The 18,916-nt window shown below is 42.1% G+C and overlaps 1 protein-coding gene across 4 annotated transcripts in view; it reads left to right on the top strand.

Moving 5' to 3' along the window:
* Nucleotides 1-11,404, top strand: part of LOC121293710 — a 62,292-nt gene extending 50,888 nt beyond the window's left edge. For all 4 annotated transcript variants that reach the window (XM_041216904.1, XM_041216901.1, XM_041216903.1 and 1 more), the window contains exons 5-6: nucleotides 2,165-2,237; nucleotides 5,783-11,404. In XM_041216904.1, coding sequence (XP_041072838.1) covers nucleotides 2,165-2,206 — 42 coding nt within the window. In that variant the 3' untranslated portion in view covers nucleotides 2,207-2,237; nucleotides 5,783-11,404. The remainder of the gene's footprint in view (nucleotides 1-2,164; nucleotides 2,238-5,782) is intronic.
* Nucleotides 11,405-18,916: the final 7,512 nt, after the last annotated feature.

The raw sequence follows: 18,916 nt of genomic DNA, 5'->3' as shown, positions 1-18,916 counted from the left end.
AGGTCTTAGCTCTGCAGTCCTGTCATGTCCATTGTGAATGGTGGTGGACAATTAAGCAACTCATTGGAGGAGGAGGCTCCACAAATATCCCCATCCTCAATGATGGGGAAGCCCAGCACATCAATACAAAAGATAAGGCATTTGCTACAATCTTCAGCCAGAAGTGCCGAGTGGATGATCCATCTTGGCCTCCTCCAGAGATCCCCAGCATCACAGATGCCAGTCTTCAGACAGTTCGATTCACTCCACGTGATATCAAGGAACGGCTGAAGGCACTGGATAGTGCAAAGGCTATGGGCCTTGACAATATTCGGGCAATAGTACTTGTGCTCCAGACTTGCCCCGCCCCAAGCCAAGCTGTTCCAGTACAGCTACAGCATTAGCATCTACAGGGCAATGTAGAATATTGCCCAGGTATGTCCTGTACACAAAATGCAGGACAGATCCAACCCAGTCAATTACCGCCCAATGGTCTACTCTCAATCATTAGTAAAGTAATGGAAGGGGTCATCGACAGTGCTATCAAGCAGTGCTTGCTTAGCAATAACCTAGTCACTGACACCCAGTTTGGGTTCTGCCAGGGCCACTCAGGTCCTGATCTCATTACAGCCTTGGTTCAAACATGGATAAAAAAGCGAAACTCTTGAGGCGAGGTGAGAGGGACTGGCCTTGACATCAAGGCTACATTTGACTAAGTGTGGCATCAAGCAGCCCTAGCAAACTGGAATCAATGGGAATCTAGAGGAAAACTCTCCACTGGTTAGAGTTATACCTAGCACAATGGAAGATGGTTGTGATTGTTGCAGTCAGTCATCTCAGCTCCAGGACATCACTGCAGGAGCTCCTCAGGGTAGTGTCCTCGGCCCAACCATTTTCAGTTGCTTCGTCAATGACCTTCCTTCCATCATAAGGTCAAGGGTGGGGATGTTCACTGATAATTGCACAGTGTTCACCATTCGAGACTCCTCAGATACTGAAGCAGTCCATGTCCAACTGCAGCAAGACCTGGAAAATATCCAGGCTTGGACTGATAAGTGGAAAGTAACATTCGTGTCACACAAGTGCCAGGCAATGACCATCTCCAACAAGAGAGGATCTAACCATCACCCCATGGCGTTCAATGGCATTACCATCACTGAATCCCCGGCCATCAACAACCTGGGGGTTACTATTGACCATATACTGAACTGGACTAGCCATATAAATACTGTGGCTACAAAAGCAGGTCAGAGGTTAGGAATCCTGTGACGAGTAACTCGCCTCCTGACTCCCCTAAACCGGTTCCCCACCTACAAGGCACAAGCCGGGGTGTGATGGAATATTCCCCACTTGCCTGGATGAGTGCAGCTCCCACAACACTCAAGAAGCTTGACACCGTCCAGGACAAAGCAGTCCACTTGATTGGCAACACATCCACAAACATTTACTCTCTCTACCACTGACGTACAGTAGCAGCAGCATATACCATCTACAAGATGCACTGCAGGAATTCACCAAGGCTCCTTAAACAGCACCTTCCAAATCCACGACCACTACTATCTAGAAGGACAAGGGCAGCAGATAGATGGGAACACCACCACCTGGAAGTTCCCCTCCAAGTCACTAACCATCCTGACTTGGAACTATATCGCCGTTCCTTCATTGTTGCTGGGTCAAAACCCTGGAACTCCCTTCCTAACAGCACTGTGGGTGTCCTTACACACATGGACTGCAGCGGTTCAAGAAGGCAGCTCACCACCACCTTCTCAGGGGCAATTAGGAATGGGCAATAAGTGCTGGTCTGGCCAGGGACACCCATATCCCGTGAATGAATAAAAAAATACACACTCGGTGAAGAGTTGAGAGCACTTTATTCTGAATCTAACTATGGTATATTGTATATGCAAAGTATTCCATTTCCTAGTTACAACAAAAAGCTTGTACCAAAAAACAAGCAATTTGTTGTGAAAATTAATTAAGCTATTTGCTTCTAACTAAATGCTGTGAAAATAGTTTATTCTGGTAATACCCTGATTTCAGCCCATTGGCAAACAGTGACTTCTGTAATTAAGCTAAGATTACTCTGAATCTGAAGGGAGTATTCTTTTGGGAGAAGGTTATGAGCTGTGTTTGCCTTGCTTGATATCATGTCTCCTGTAACCATTTTTTTTTGCTCACTTACCAGGACAAAGCCCTGAAAATTTCAGCAAAGGGGGAAAGCAGGTGACAGTGATATTGAGGCTCAAGTCTGCTGAACTGTAAGTAAATTCAATCTCTGTCTAAATAATTCAATTCATATGACATGCTGTTGTTTATAACATAGCAGCAGTGCTGACTTGAAAGTGTGACATTTGTGGCTTGTAACCCATGGTGTTTCCTCTTGTGGTGAGTCCACAAGCAGCCAGTCTGTTTGTGTGGCACAGTCATTGGCAGTTGCACTCTTTCCAGTAAGTCTACAGATTTCCACAACTAACCCCCTAAAGATGAATCCCAAAACTAGGTCAAAACCTGGAAACATCAGTGTGTAACAGTTCTGTTTAGTACAGGAAGCACCTCATCCTCCCTATATACAGTGGATAGCATCGCAAAAGAAGGCATTTTCAGTCACCTCATAGAGGCAAGGCAAAGTTCTGTGGGGGAGGAGGTGCTAATGATGCATTCAATGTCTTTGAACACTATCTTTTGGGAAAATAGTTGGAAGATTTTATTATTCACTTAATTGTTTGTATTTCATGGTGCCACCTCTTGGATGAAATATTAACCTGAGGCCTCGTCTGTTCTCTCATGTGGACGTAAAAGCTCCCCTGGCACTAAGAAGAGCAGGGGAGTTCTCTTTGATGTCCTGGCCAACATTTATCTCTCTATCGACATCACTAAAACAGATTATCTAGTCATTTATCTCATTGCAGTTTGGGGCAGTTTGCTGTGTGCAAATTGGGTGCCTTGTTTCCTACGTTACAACAGTGATTACATTTCAAAAGTGCCTCATTGGCTGCAAATGCTTTGGGTGCCCTGTTATGGTTGTGAAAGGTGCTATATAACTGCAAGTCTTTCTTTTCTATGTTATAAATTTGTGTATCAGCTGTGGCTCAGTGGAAGCACTCACCTCCAGGTCAGAAGGTCATGGATTTAAGTCCTATACGAGAGACTTAACATAAGAACTTAAGAAATAGGAGTAGGTATCGGCCATTTGGCCCATCGAGCCTGCTCCACCATTCAATAAGATTGTGGCTGATCTGATGTGGCCTTAACTCCATTTTCCTTCCTGTCCCCCATTACCCTTGACTCTCTTGTCCAATCAAAAATCTCTATCTCAGCCTTTAATATATTCAATAACCCAGTGTTCACTGCCCACTGTGGAAGAGAATTCCAAAGACTAACGACTCTGAGAAAAGAAATTACTCCTCATTGTTGTCTTAAATAGGAAACTCATCTTTAAACTCTGCCCCCTAGTTCTAGATTCCCCCATGAGGGGGAACATCCCCTCAGCATCTACCCTGTCAAGCCCCTCAGAATCTTGTATATTTCAATAAGATCATCTCTCATTCTTCTAAACTCCACTGAGCATAGGCTCAACCTGCTCAACTTTTAACCCAAGAATCAGCCTAGTGAATCTTCTCTGAACTGCTTCCAATGCAATTATATTTCTCCTTTTAGTAAGGTGACCAAAACTGTACAGAATACTCCAGGTGTGGTCTCACCAATGCCCTGTACAGTTGTAACGAAACTTTCCTACTGTTATACTCCATCCCTCTTGCAATAAAGGCCAGTAATCTCTTAACAGAAAACTCTTGGCTGATGCCTCAGTGCAGTACTGAGGGAGTGCTGCCTATTTGACAAGACATTAAACTAAAGCCCCATCTCCCCGTCAGGTGAACATAAAATATCCCATGACAGTATTCAGAGCAGGGGCATTCTCCCAGTGTCCTTGTCAGCACTTATCTCTCAACCAATACCTAAAACAGATGATTTGGTCATTAATTTTATTGCTGTTTGTGAGATCATGCCATGCACAGATTGGTTGACATGTTTTCTACATTAAATGGTAACTATACTTCAGAAGTACTTAATTGGCTGTAAAATGATTTGGGCATCCTGTGGTTGTGCAAGATGCTTTATAAATGCAAAATTTCTTTTTGTTGCAGATATAAGCCTAATTCCAATTACAAACATTGTTTTTTACCTGAACGGGGTGATTTAGTCACTTCTGATTTCACCGGATTTATATCACTTTTTGTTTTACTTCACTTCAGGAAAAATAAAATCTGGAAGTCTGAAGGTCATTTCATCAATAGAGTTTTGGGTATCAGTAATTTTGGTCAACTGCACAGATCTGATAAATGGAACTCCCTGTCCTTTAATTGCTGCTCAGGTGAACCAGTGAGCAGATTGGAGCTATACAGTCTGTGGGGCACTCACTGTGCTCAGCTCTTTCATTTCAGGAGAAATTAAATCCACATAAAACTCCAGGTGTTGAATGGTGGGATGAGGGTTTGGGTTCACATCGATAATTGTGCAGCATAGAGAGAACAACAGCTTCTTCGAGTAAAGCATTATCATTGCAAAACTGGGAGCCAATGTAGATCAGCAAGCAGAGTAAGAATAACTTCAAGAAGTTCTGATCCCTTCTTTATGGGAGCTTACAGATAAACTAAAACTGCTTTTGCATTGGTGCCATTGTAATCCAAAGTCTAAAAGGTGGGTATTTGTCAGGTGTAACTGCAGCTGAGCTAAGGGAGCCAGGTTTAGGAGCAACAGCAACTTGAGGAAGCTGTTCTCAGGGAATCCCAAATAAAATGGTACTGCTCTAAAAAGCAGTTTTTGACAATGGATGGGAACTGATTACCTCCCTAACCTACAAGTCCAGGATTCTACATAACAGAGAGAAGGAAATTAAGTGAGGGGTAAGGAAATAAATCCACCATAACACCATTGAGCTGAGCAGTTGAGCTATATGCTTGACATGATTAAATAATGAATATTAATTCCATTGTCAAGCTGCAATAAATTGTATTAATTCAGCACTGAATCTTGTATACGTTCTTCAGACCAAAAAAAATGTAAGCGTTGGTGGAAAACCTTGCCAGTTTGATGGATTAATCATATTCATAATATATCATTTCTGAAGATCTGCAACACCATCTTGTTGTATACAGGTTCAAGAAGGAGGCTCCCCACACCTTCTCAAGGACAAGTTGGGGTGGGTAACAAATGCTGACCTTGTCAGTGATACCCACACCCTGTGAAAGAATAAAAACAGACAGATGGTTCATGCCCTATGAACCAAAACGCCACAGCTAAACAGTAGTTATTTTTAAATATAATTTGTTGCTTGATTCGGGAAGTGCAATAGAGGAGGGAAACTAATTCAGCCCCTATGCCACTGAATTGCCAAATGCATTAAAGGTTTCAGTATTATGAATGGTTTCAGTCCATTTCAAGTTCTTTGGCATCTCTCACTTTAAATAAATAGCCTGTACAGACAATGCACCCTAGTTACATTTGTGAATGAAATAAGATTGGTAACTCTTGTGTAATATTCCACTAATATTTTATAGACCAAAGGTGAAATGTAAAAGGGTTTCAATTTATGCAACATAGTATGAAGGGAGTGCAGTGGAGATAAAGAAAGAAAAACATGCATTTTTATGACCTCATTATCCCAAAGTGCTTTACAACCAATGATGCACTTTTGAAAAGTAGTCATTGTTGTAAATGTAGGTTAAAACAAACTTGCTACAGTTGTCATATTTTTCCTTGTAATATTTTATATGAATATACACCTAGGTTCTTTTCTTCACAGATTGCCTGGAGATGGACATGATGTTTTGAGAGAGAGAGAGTCAGGCTTCACTTCAGCTGCCACTTGTTGCCTTTACAATGAAGCAAACTGAAGATCCTGAAAAAAAGCACTGTGGTCTCCCATGCCCTTTATTGCATCTGTTGGTGAAGTAGAATGAGTTAATGTTCACGGTACTTCCAGGACCTTACGGCATTATTAAGAAGATTATTTTCCCCTAATGTTACTGAGGCTGTTCTGTGGGGGTGGGGGATGCATTTCTCTGCATTGTCTGTAAACCTTACACCAGAGTTCAATACATTCACCACATGTTTCAGAGTAAGCTGCGATAGGTTTGTGTATGTACGGTAAAGACAAACCTCATTCATAGCATTGATTGGGTTGTGCATTCGGAGCAGGCATGAGAACATGAAGCGATCTAGATACCCATATGATATCATAATTATCTCGATGATTCTTCCATGTGCATTGTCAGGGTTAAAATCAACAGTGGTCCTGTTTCTAGCCATTAGACCTGTGCACATTTTGTGCACTGTCATTCTCAAACATGCATGGTGATGCTGTAGTGGACAGCACTTGACTGTAAACAGTGGCACCTGCATTTATTTGGACCCTTGAAAGCTGTGGTATCCTATTTGATTATCCTCATAGTATTGTGCATTGTTCTCCTGTTGAAATAGTCAATCTTCAATTGGGTGCCCACATCAGTGGAATGCTGCTGGACCCAGTGTGGACAGGGTAGAAAAAAACTGCAACTGCACATTAAAATCCTTTGGAAATGCTCATTGGAAACAAAGAACATACTATTTTACACCTTTTGAATGCAAGGGGCCAGAATGATTTGTTTACTGTGATCCTTTTGCTCCATAGTTACAGGTGGCTACCATAAAATGGGTTATTTGTAGGTTATATTTTTTGGTTTGCTCCAGAAGTTATTAATGTGGTAAGGTCAAATATTAAAGCATGGAAAATTGCCTCTTCACTCCCACAGCTACTCCACATTAGATTACTTGTTCTATAGTATTTCTGAAAACCTTGCTGTAAATGACAGCCTCAATATTTTGTCCTCTTATAAAAAAAATTCAGATATGTTCTACTGCTCCTATTTTTCACAACCAGGTTGTTTTAATACTTTAAAACTGATTGGCTTTGATAATCATTTAAGAAGCTATGGTTCCTTTAAAGCACATAATTGTTCTATGTTTTTTTAAACAAAATAGAAGAATCCTAATTGCAGTTTTGTAGCTGGATTGAACAGTTAGTTTATCCCACTGCACTGTGCGCAACTCGGTGAACCTGATCCTGGTTAAGGATAGAAGCAACAATCTCAAAACAATAAGAATTACAATTTAAAGCCATTACTGTGGCTTGAGTTAGAACAACAAACTTTCAGTTTTTCTCATCTGCCTTAAGCCCCTAGTTTAGACGTGCCCCAAAGGAGCAATGTGATGCAGGTTTTGTTCTGTTTAATGGCTGTAGGTTAAGGGAGAGTTATGTAGTGTTTTGTTTTTTAAAAAGGTATAGGCCAGCCAAGAGGGCTACTACAGTGCAAATACCAGTTTTATCATATATATATATATATATATATAGAGATATATATAAATATATTTATTTTTAAAATTAACCATACTAAGAACTTTTTTAACTCCCTTAAATTCCATGTACTCTCCTCATCCATCATTCAGTGACTTATACAGCACAAATATGGCTCCGGTTGAGTCATCTTGCAGGAGTTATTACTGCTGCCTTCTCAAAAATCCATAATTAAGATGCATGAAACCAGTCAGATCACCGATACTCAGTAGCCTAGAAACTCTAGTGTGCTGTTAAAACTATGCAGTTGTCACAAATGCAGTGACAGGTGCTTTAAAACACACTCCCCAAACCTTGCTAAGTATTGATGGTCCTGTAGAGTACTTACATTGTTTTATCTTATTTTATCTAACAATGTTTTTGTTTTTAAAACAAATGCATTTGTTCTCAACGTTTACTCTGGCTAAATTTCTCTGTCAAATTTCAGTTTCTTCTCCCAAAACTGACAAATTCCATTCAATTCTTCTGCTGTTTGAACAGCTGCAGTTTGCCGAATGAAATGCAGCTGATGTAGTTTTGTAAGGCAGGATTGAGGTTAAGTTTGGAAGAACTATCCCTGCTGTTGATGTTGCTCATAATCTTCCCAAAAATGAGAACCTGACAAAGGACAAGGACAGGTATCACTGAATCCCTGGATTATTTTTGTTTGTTTCAGAGTTTTAGTTTACCTCAAATACACTTCTCTTCAATGTGTCTGCAACATGAGCCATGTAAGGCCAGGAAGGCCACTGGTTAGACTCTCGTTTTATGCTGAATTAGTTAACCTCAGCTGAGTCAGAGCTCAATGGCCCCAGGCTAAATTGGGGAAATAAATTGGTGATGCTTCTTACTCCTAATCACTGTCCAGCTGGAAATGTGTTTGTGGACTGCCAATAGTATCATGCTCAGTTGTCAATTAGCCTGCTGATGTTCACTTACATGCACACATGAAGAATGTCTACCAGGCAAGTAGTGCTTATGGAACCAAAGTCCAGCATTAAGCACTTCAGGAAGGAGAGGGGGACACAGTTTGAGATGGGGAGAAATAAAAGGGCAGTTCTGTTAGTCCAGTGAATACAATCCTATTGATGGGTTGGACTCCTAGTCTTGGTTTTGTTACCAGTCACATGATCAGTTTGGCAGGTTATGGGCCAGGTCACTGTACAGCAGTGGAGCATTTTGCTGGAAAGACAAAGGAACGGTCACAAGGCCTCATGCAATATTTGGACAGCTGGACAAACTGGCATTTATGCTCAATAGTGTGCAATGAAAAAGCCAAGGGGAGAACATATACCTAATTTTTAACAGCTTTTCTGCAAAGACTTGGAAGCTCACTGCAGTTGTATAATCATTCGTAAATCTGCATGTACAAGGAGTCAGGCATTTTCTTTGAGTAAATGTACTTCCAGCACAGATTATTGTACAGGTTGGATTATTGTAAAAGAGTGGTTTGAAAGTTTCATCAGTTAACTGAAAGATAATTATGGTTATCTTACTGTTTGTAACTTTGTTAGAATTTAATCTTCGGTTAAATCTTGAGATGGTTGGACACCTGAAGCTAGCTGATGTAATTTAGTTGTTCCTAAACGGCCTATAAATGTGAAGGGCAAAAATTAAAAAGGAATATCAAATTCAGTTCATTTTTTTTGTATCCTTCTAAAGATTTTAATTGCTTTTTTCCCTGTGGCCTCTTTGTGCTTTGCTCCTTGTCATCTGCCGATGCTGTTGCATGACTCGCTGGCAGGTGTGGTATGAGGAAGGTCTGTCTTGGCACCTCACCAAGTGGCACAGCCCAGATTGATAATGAACCATGTTGCAAATTACAGCTGCTGCTCTTTGCACCCTATTGTTTCATGAGACACTGCCTGCTCCAAAATTTTTACAGTAGTTCCAAAAGGGCGCGGTAGTTTTGTATTTTTTCCTCTTCCCCATCTCCTCCCTCTGTTCCAGCTTATTCCAATTGATCCACAGATAAGCAGAGGGCAGGCAGCCCAATCTCAGACACTTTCCAATGAAGCAGCAGCACTCCAGTATGGGACACCAGTTTGCTGTTACTAATATTTCTGTGAGGAATATTAAACTGGAAGAATTAAATTTTTCTGTGCTCCAGAGACCTGTTAAATGTCTACTACTATTTTGATTCTTCCCTATTTTCAGTTTGGTTAACTGTAAAGCTTCCTGTCTGTGATCTGAAAGACAAAACCATTTAAAATGAATGTTAAATTGCACAACAGATGGTGTCACAATTTTGTTTATGTATAGCTTCCACCTTCTTGGCTCTGGTTTTACATAATTATTACTTAATTTTAACCTTATTCTTTGAATCATCTACAGTGGAGGACATGTTGCAGGGGCCTTTCTAAATCCCATCTGAGCCTGATCCTCTTCTCATCCCACTCCACACTTACTAGCAGGGGTATCTAAACAGTGATCAGGAGTAGGAATGCTAGCAATTTTTCCTTTCCCCAAGCTAAGGAGAGCTGACTGATTTCTCTGCTGAGAGCAACTGACACTGATGGGATCTATAAGGTTCAGCTTCTCAACAGATGGACAATTCTTGGCCATTTAATTATTTATAATTCTCATATTTGGGACTGAGGTTAGTAACAATAATGCATACCCAGAGAGAATAAAAGTCTCTCCTACTCCATAATGATCTGTGCAAGTTAAGTATGGAAGCAGAGTTTTTAATTGGGGCAGACATGAGACAGATCCAACTGGGAAATGTAGCATTCTCTCCTTTCACATTGCATTCTGGCAAACATTAGCTATGCAAATAATAGACCATATTTCTTAATGTCAGCTGTGAAAGACTTTGGGATAGCGCTGCAAAAATAGATCTAAGACAATTTTTAAAAAATGGATATTAAGATAGCTATAGTTTGAGGCACCTTCGACTAGTACTAGCTAGCAGTTTTTTTTATTTTCTAGTAAACTTGATGCCAAAAATGACCAGCAGCTTCTTTTGAATTGGCTTGAAACAAACCTGTACTCAATGTAAAAACAAATGTGTTTTAGAGCAGCTCTTTAGAGGCCGGTTACAGATTTCATTTCTGAACCAATTTTGTTCTGAATGTTCCTCATCTGTCTTCAACCAGTGTCATTGTGGTAGGGTTGTAACTATTGCTGATAGTGTTGGTGGAGCTGCCCCACAGGATACAACATTCTGTCAACCAAAAGGCTACAGCAACAGATTGGTTTTTTCACTGTTTTTCCCATTTCACTCCCAACCAGAAACCAGTGCAGAAAGTGCTTGTTTGTCACATTGCCCCAAAATTAGGCTGAATCTGAAACTATGTCCGTGTCCTTTCTTTACTCTCCCTCCACTCAATCCTAGTTTTAAAACTTTTAGCTTTGCAGTGGCCCATTAGTGTAAGAGCGCTTGCTTCACATTACTCCTATAAAGTCAATATTGCAATTACTCAAGCATATTGTCTGGGGTGGGTTCTTTGCAAGGTTGTTGGATAGGGATGTTTATGGGGGCCTGTTCTCAGCTAAGTATAGACATATAATGATGCAGGGTGGAGTTGGGCAAAAACACAAATGAAGATGAACTGTACTCTGTTCTAATGCTGCGAGCAGCAGACCTGCAGTATCAGTCAGTATCCTTTAAGTAATGAACTGGACATGACCAGAAAGAGCAAAAGTAGCTGCACATCTTAGGTCAGCGCTCAGGAGGCTGAGGCACTAATTAGCACCAAGAACCTCATGGTGGGGGTTGCTCTCCTCATACACCAGCATTCACTTCAAATTGGATGGATGTTTTACCCCACAGTGGATGCAACCACATGCTGTAAATGAGCTTGGTGAAAAGTGCTCGGCTTGTGGGCTGCAAGTTACCGCTTTTCCATTATTTGTATTTCTTTGTACCGGCCACTTTTTTTTCCAGCTGAACTGAGATTTTTTTTTATATATACAAAACAAACTTCCTTTTAAATTAGGCTGCAAGAGTTTTATGTGCTTGTTGTATTTTATTTTTAAATTTGAGTGGTATCTCATGTCATTTCTGTACATTTCTTTCCATAAATAAAGATGAACAAGTTTTGGAAATAATCAATTCTTGGAGAATTTCATTCATGTGCAAAGCAGCTGTATTGTGTGTGGGTGCATTTGCGAATTCATTGGCTGAATTACTCAGGAGTAGGCCATTTCAGCCTCAAACCTGTTAATATTCATTTAGGTCATGGTGGATCTTTGCTCCCTCTATCTTCCTTGGTTCTGTAGCTCTTAACCGCTCTTGCCTAACAAAAATTCATCAACCTCAGTTTTGAAATTTTCAGTTGACTTTAATTTTGACCCCAATTCAATTTTGTGGGAGAGAGTTGCAGATTTCCACTTCTACATGAAGTTGTATTTTTATAGCGCCTCTAAGGTATTAGTCAATTCAAGGAGTTTTGCAGGGGCATTGTAAAAAAAAAATAAATAACATAAGCCATATACTGTGAAGCCAGGGAGAGATTTAAAAATAAGGATGAGAATTTTAAAATTGAGGCGTTCCTTAAATGGGAACCAGTGTAGGTCAATGAGCACAGGGGTGATGGTGTGGGAAGTTTGGATAAACTCAAGTTTATGGAGGATAGACTAAGTGGCCAGCTAGCAATGCATTATAATAGTCTAGAGGTAATAAAGGCAGGGGTGAGGCTACAGCAGAGGCAGAGTTGAATTGGGATGATCTTACTGATGGCACGAATATGTGGTTGGAAGCTGATCACAGGGTCAAACATGACAGCAAGGTTGCAAACAGTCTGGTTCAGCCTAAGTTGCCAGGGGGAAAGGTGGAGTTGGTGGCTAGAGAGTGGCTGCTTTGTCCTTGATGGTGTTGAGCTTCTTGAGAACTGTTGGAGCTGCATGCACCCAAGTGGGGAGTATTCCGGACTTGTGCCTTGTAGACGGTGGACAGGTTTTAGGGAGTCAGGAGGTGAGTTGCTCACTGCAGAATTCCCAGCCTCTGACCGGCTCTTGTAGTCATAGTATTTATGTGGCTACTCCAGTTCAGTTTCTGGTCAGTGGTAACCCCCCAGGATGTTGATGGTGGTAATAACATTGAATGTCATGGGGAGATGGTTAGATTCTGTCTTGTTGGCCAGGGACTGAAGACTAAGGCTTTGGTCTTCCCAATATTTAAATGGAGGAAATCTCTGTCCATCCACTACTGGATGTCAGATAAGTAGTCTTAACAATTTAGAGATAGTGGAGGAATGAAAAGAAATGGTGGTGAGGTAGAGCTGGGTGTCATGAGCATACATGTGAAAACTAACACTCTGCTTTCAGATTATGTCACCGACAGGTAGCATATAAATAAGAAATATGAGGAGGGGGGTGGTGGTGCCAAGTATAGATCCTTGGGGGACACCAGAGATAATTGTGCGGGAGTGGGAAAGAAGCCATTGTGGGTGAGTCTCTGGCTGTGACTGGATAGATGATGAAAACAGGTGAGTGCGGTCCCATCCAGCTGGATGATTGTGTTGGAGGAAGGTTGTACAAGTAATCGTATCAAAGGCTACAGACGGGTTAAGAAGAGGAGGAGGGATAGTTCACCTTTGTCACACACACATAAGATGTCACCTGTAACTTTGAGAGCTGTGACATGATGGGAACCTGATTGGAGTGGGGTGTGTGGTACGCAAACCGAATTTCAGGAAAGATGGACAAAAATTTGGGAAGTGACATCACATGCCAGTACTTTGAAAAGGAAAGGAAGGTTGGAGATGGGGGATGACTTTTTTTTAAGGAGAGGTAATGATGGCAGATTTGAAGAGTAAGAGAACCTGAGGAAAGAGAACTAACTTGGGAGCCAGGATGGAATGTTGGGTGGTCAGTAGTTTGGTAGGAATAGGGCTGCAGTCGTTCAAGAAATGACTCATTATCACCTCAAGGACAATTAGGGATGTACAACAAATGGTAGTCTTGCCAGTGACACTTGCATCCCTCCATCAGAAGGGGGGATGTTCGTGGGTGACTGCACAATGTTCAGGACCATTTGCAACTCCCCAGATACTGAAGCAGTCCATATCCAAATGCAGCAAGACCTGGACAATATCCAGGCTTGGCTGATAAGTGGTGAGTAACATTCATGCCACACAAGTGCCAGGCAATGACCATCTCCAACAAGAGAGAATCTAACCATCGCCCCTTGACAATCAATGTTATCATCACCATCAACATCCTGGGGGATTACCACTGACCAGAAACTGAACTGGACCAGCCATATAAATACTATGGCTACAAGAGCAGGTCAGAGATTGGGAATTCTGTAGTGAGCAACTCACCTCCTGACTCCCTAAAACCTGTCCACCATCTACAAGGCGCAAGTCAGGAGTGTGATGGAATACTATCCACCTGCCTGGATGAGTGCAGCTCCGACAACACTCAAAAAGCTTGACACCATCCAGGACAAAGCAGCCTGCTTGATTGGCACCACATCCACAAATGTTCACTCCCTCCACCATTGATGAACAATAGCAGTAGTGTATACCATCTACAAGATGCACTGCAGCAACTCACCAAGGATACTTCAACAGCACCTTCCAAAGCCATGAACTGCACTACCTAGAAGGATGCGGGCAGCAGACACATGGGAACACCACCACCTGGAAATTCCCCTCCAAGCCACACACCATCTTGACCTGAAAATATATCATTCCTTCATTGTTGCTGCGTCAAAACCCTGGAACTCCCTCCCTAACAGCACTGTGGGTTTACTTCAACCACATGCAGCAGTTCAAGAAGGCAGTTCACCACCACTTTCTAAAGGTCAGTTAGGGATGGGCAACAAATGCTAGTCTAGCCATCGACATCTGCACCCCATGAACGAATTAAAAAAAAACAATTAGAGTTGAGTGAGCAGGTGAGTTTCAGGCAAAATGAGCTTGGAGATGACATGAGAGACGATAAACTAGTGAAAGATACAAATGCAGGGGAGGGGAAGCCTTAGAGGAAGATGGGCCTATTGAGCTTGAGGAGGGAGGGAAGTGACAGAGGCAACAGAAAGGATAGTCTCAATGACAAAATCCATGAGCTGCTCTTACTTGTTTAGGAGGTGAAGTTAAAGGAGACAGAGGTTAGCAGTTTTTAAGAAGGCATTTGCAGTAGAGAACAGAAGCCAGGATTGTATTTACATTCCATGATGATCCGGTATAATGAGCAGTTTTAGCGCACGAGAATAGGACCTTCCTTTTTATTCATCCATAGGTTGTGGGCGTCACTGACTAGGCCAGCAATTATTGCCCATCCTTAGTTTCCCTTAAGTAGTTGGTGGTAAGCTGCCTTCTTGAACTGCTGCAGGCCACGTGGTGTAGGTACACCCACAGTGCTGTTAGGGAGGGAGTTCCAGGGCTTTGACCCAGTGACAGTGAAGGAAGGTGATATATTTCCAAGTCAGGTTGGTGAGTGGCTTGGAGGGAAACTTGCAGGTGGTGGTGTTCCTATATATCTGCTGCCCTTGTCTTTTGAGGTGGTAGAGGTCACTGGTTTGGAAGGTGCTGTTGAAGGACTCTTGTTGCATTGCTGCAGTGCATCTTGTAGAGGGTACGTACTGCTGCCACTGTGCATCAGTGGTGGAGGGAGTGAATGTTGAAGTTGGTGGATGGGGTGCCAATCAAGCGGGCTGCTTTGTCCTGGAAGACGGCGAGCCTCTTGAGTGTTGTTGGAGCTTCACTCATTCAGGCATTGGAGAGTATTCCATCACACTCCTGATTTGTGCCTTGTAGATGGACAGGCTTTGGGGAGTCAGGAGCTAAGTTACTCACCATAGAATTCCCAGCATCTGACCTGCTCTTGTAGCCACAGTATATATATGGCTAGTCCAGTTCAGTTTCTGGTCTATTGTAACTCCCAGGATGTTGATAGTGAGGTTGGATGGTAGGTTATTGGTGTGCAAGTGATGCTTGATAGCACTGTTGATGAAACCTTCCATCACTTTGCTGATGATCGAGAGTAAACTGATGGGGTGGTAATTGGCCAGTTGGATTTATCCTGAATTTTGTATACAGGATATACCTGGGCAATTTTCCACATAGCCGGGTAGATGCCCGTGTTGTAGCTGTACTGGAACAGCTTGGCCAGGGGCATGGCAAGTTCTGGAGCTTGTACTCAGTACTATTGCCGGAATGTTGACAGGGCCCATAGCTTTTGCAGTATAGTAGCCAGTGCCATCAGCCATTTTTTGATATCATGTGTGGTGAATTGAATTGGCTGAAGACTGGCATCCGTGATGCTGGGGACCTCCAGAGGAGGCCATGATAGACTATCCACTCTGCACTTCTGGCTGAAGATTGTTGCAAATGCTTCAGCATTTCAGAGAGTAGGGATTTTTGTGGAGCCGCCCCCTCCAGCTAGTTGTTTAATTGTCCACCACCATTCACAACTGGATGTGACAGGACTGCAGAGCTTCGATCTGATCTTTTGGTTGTGGGATCACTTTAGCATCTGTCAATGGGAAAATTTTGGAGTTTATTATAAAGGATGTAATAGCAGAGCATTTAGAAATACATAATCTAATCAAGCAGAGTCAGCAATGCTTCATGAAGAGGAAATCATGCCTAACAAATTTGTTAGAATTCTTTGAGGATGTAACAAGCAGGAAAGATAAAGGAGAACCAGTAGATGTAATATATTTGGATTTCCAAAAGGCGTTCGATAAGGTACCACACATAAGGCTAATTAATAAGAGCCCATGGTTTTGAAGGTGGTATATTAGCGTGGATAGAGGATTGGCTAACTAATAGAAGACAGAGTTGGGATAAGGGGGGCATTTTCGGGATGGCAACCTGTAACTAGTGGAGTGCCACAGGGATCAGTGCTAGAGCCTCAATTATTTACAATATTTATTAATGACTTAGATGAAGGAATTGAATGTACTATCGCCAAGTTTGCAGATGACACAACATTAGGTGGAAAGTCAACTGGTGAGGATGACACATAGAGTCTACAGAGGGATGTGGACAAGTGAAGTGAGTGGGCAAAAACTTGGCAGATGGAATATAACGTTGGAAAATGTGAGGTTGCATAGTTTTGTAGGAAGAATAGAGGAGCTGAATGTTATTTAAATGGAGAAAGACTGCAGAAGCCTGCAGCACGGAGGGATTTGGGGGGTCCTCGTGCATGAATTCCAAAAAGCTAACATACAAGTTCAGCCGGTAATAGGGAAGGCAAATGGAATGTTGGCCTTTATTTCAAAGGGAATGGAGTATAAAGATAGGGAAGTCTTGCTAAAACTATACAAGGCACTAGTTAGACCACACCTAGAACAATTTTGGTCCCCTTATCTAAGGAAAGATATACTGGTATTGGAAGCAGTTTGAGGAAGATTCCCTAGGTTGATCCTGGGTAGGGAGGAATATTCTTATGAGGAGAGGTTGAGTAGGTTGGGCCTAAACTGGAATTTAGAAGAATGAGAGGCGACCTTATTGAAACATATAAGATTCTTAGAGGGCTTGACAGGATAGATGCTGAGAGGTTGTTTCCCCTTGTGGGAGAATCTAGAACCAGAAGGCATAATCTCAGAGTAAGGGGGGCACCCGTTTAAAACTGAGACGAGGAAGAATTGCTTCTCTCAGAGGGAGGTCAATCTGTGGAATTCTTTACTGCAGAGGGCTGTAGAGGCTGGGTCATTAAGTTTATTCAAGGCTGAGACAGACAGATTTTTAATCAGTAAGGGAATCAAAGGTTAGGGAGAAAAGGCAGGAAAGTGGAGTTGAGGATTATCAGATCAGCCATGCACCCGTTGAATGGCAGAGCAGACTCGATGGGCTGAATGGCCTACTTCTGCTCCTACGTCTTATGGTAGCTCTGTCTATTGCATGCTGCTTCCACTGTTTGGCATGCTAGTAGTCCTGTGTTACAGCTTCACCTCATTGCTTATGTGGTTCAGCCAGATTTTGCAGTGAATGCCTTAACCAGTTGTCTGCCATCTTTGTCCACATCTTGGCCCTTGGAGTTTAGGGAGCAGAGATGAGGGCTGTACCAGAGGAAATGGCCAAGGTGAGGGAGATCAATGGTTTTAGTAGGGATTGGGACATCGAATGTGGAGGTGAGAGTGCAGCTCGATAGCTGCAGAAATGTCATTGTGAATGGAAGGCTAAAGGCTGGGAGGTTGGGATTTTGGAAGAGTAGTTTTAAATGGATCAGGGAGACTTTTTCTAATGTAAATGCAAAAGGAAGTAGGGGCTTGGAGGGGGAGATGGGATGTGGGTGGAGAATGATACAAGGAAGCAATCAGAGGGAGCCTTATCTATGATTGATACTATGGAGGTACAGTTGCAAGGCCACATGAGATGGCAAGTTCAAGGGAGTGGCCGTAAATATGAATTGGGGATTTTATATGGAGGGAGAGATTTAGGGAGTAAAAGAGGACAGTGAGCTCAGAGGAGAGAGAGAAGATGATGAGTTGAGGTGGAAATTGAAATCACCGAGGGTGAAAAGTCACTCGGTGGAGAGACTGAAGAAAGAAAGCAATGCAATAGCTCAGTGAGAAAATTGGCTTGTACTGGTTCAGTTTTGCCAGACCCCGGCCAGATTGTTTAACAAGGTTTATCAAAGGGATAGGAGAAAGGACTGTCTGGGGAATTTGTGCCATCAAGACTGCAATGAACCTAGCTAAGGAGGTTCTGCAGGAGTGTGCCATTTGGGCAACAACCACCTCCAGGGAACTCCAGTAGAAAGGAGCTGCTGTTGCAGGTGACTCAAGAATCAAATCCATTGAATGAGATCCTATGTACCAGAGGCTGAGTTGGGGAAAGGCTGTGAGATTGCACGTTGTGCCACATTTGTGCAGGGAGTGATGCGAGTGCTCATAATTTCATGCAGCATATCTTTGTTGACTATTTAAAGTGAAATTCATCTTTGCAAATGAAATACCACTTGTCCATTAGTGTTTAATTTACTTTGATTCTGATTCATGTTAAAGTCACAAAAAATGAAATCTTATATGTTAAATTTCTTCATTTGGGAATAGTTCAGTACATTTGGTAATTTTGGTTTACAGATTTCCACAAAGATTAGAACAGCATAAATAGAAGCTCAGAGATAAAAACAAAAACATGATGACTCGAAACGTCAACTCTTTTCTTCTCCGCCGATGCTGCCAGACCTGCTGAGTTTTTCCAGGTAATTCTGTTTTTGTTTTAAATAGAAGCTCCTTGCTCAGGAGGGAAATTTGGCCGGTATTCCTATTCCAACGTCATTTTCCGGGAAGTGTCTATAGACTTCAGCTGAGGATAGGATGCAAGATATTGCCCAAGGGTTCACATGATTAATGCCTGTTTGGTTGAGATACTGATGGACAGGTAGAACCTGTGATTAAAAAGCCCAAGAACATCAGTACAGGGGGAAGTATGGTGGGGAAATCGAGGCAAAGGGAAATACCTTCACTGCAATGACCTGAGTTTTGGTCAATGGAAAAGATAACTGCACTTACAGCTCTTTAAGTGCACCACTAAATGGTAGTACTCAATAAACTAGTTCATGTTAAAATTGTAAAACTGTTGTGCTTTGGTTCTTGTACCTATAGTTAAATGTTACATGTAGGCATTTCCAAACATCTCCTGTACATTCACTATCTTTACT

This window comes from Carcharodon carcharias, chromosome 22 (genome assembly GCF_017639515.1).
Source record: "Carcharodon carcharias isolate sCarCar2 chromosome 22, sCarCar2.pri, whole genome shotgun sequence".
Classification (NCBI taxonomy): Eukaryota; Metazoa; Chordata; class Chondrichthyes; order Lamniformes; family Lamnidae; genus Carcharodon; species Carcharodon carcharias.
The sequence above is the reverse complement of the archived record's forward strand: the minus strand, read 5'-3'. Positions and strand labels throughout refer to the sequence as shown.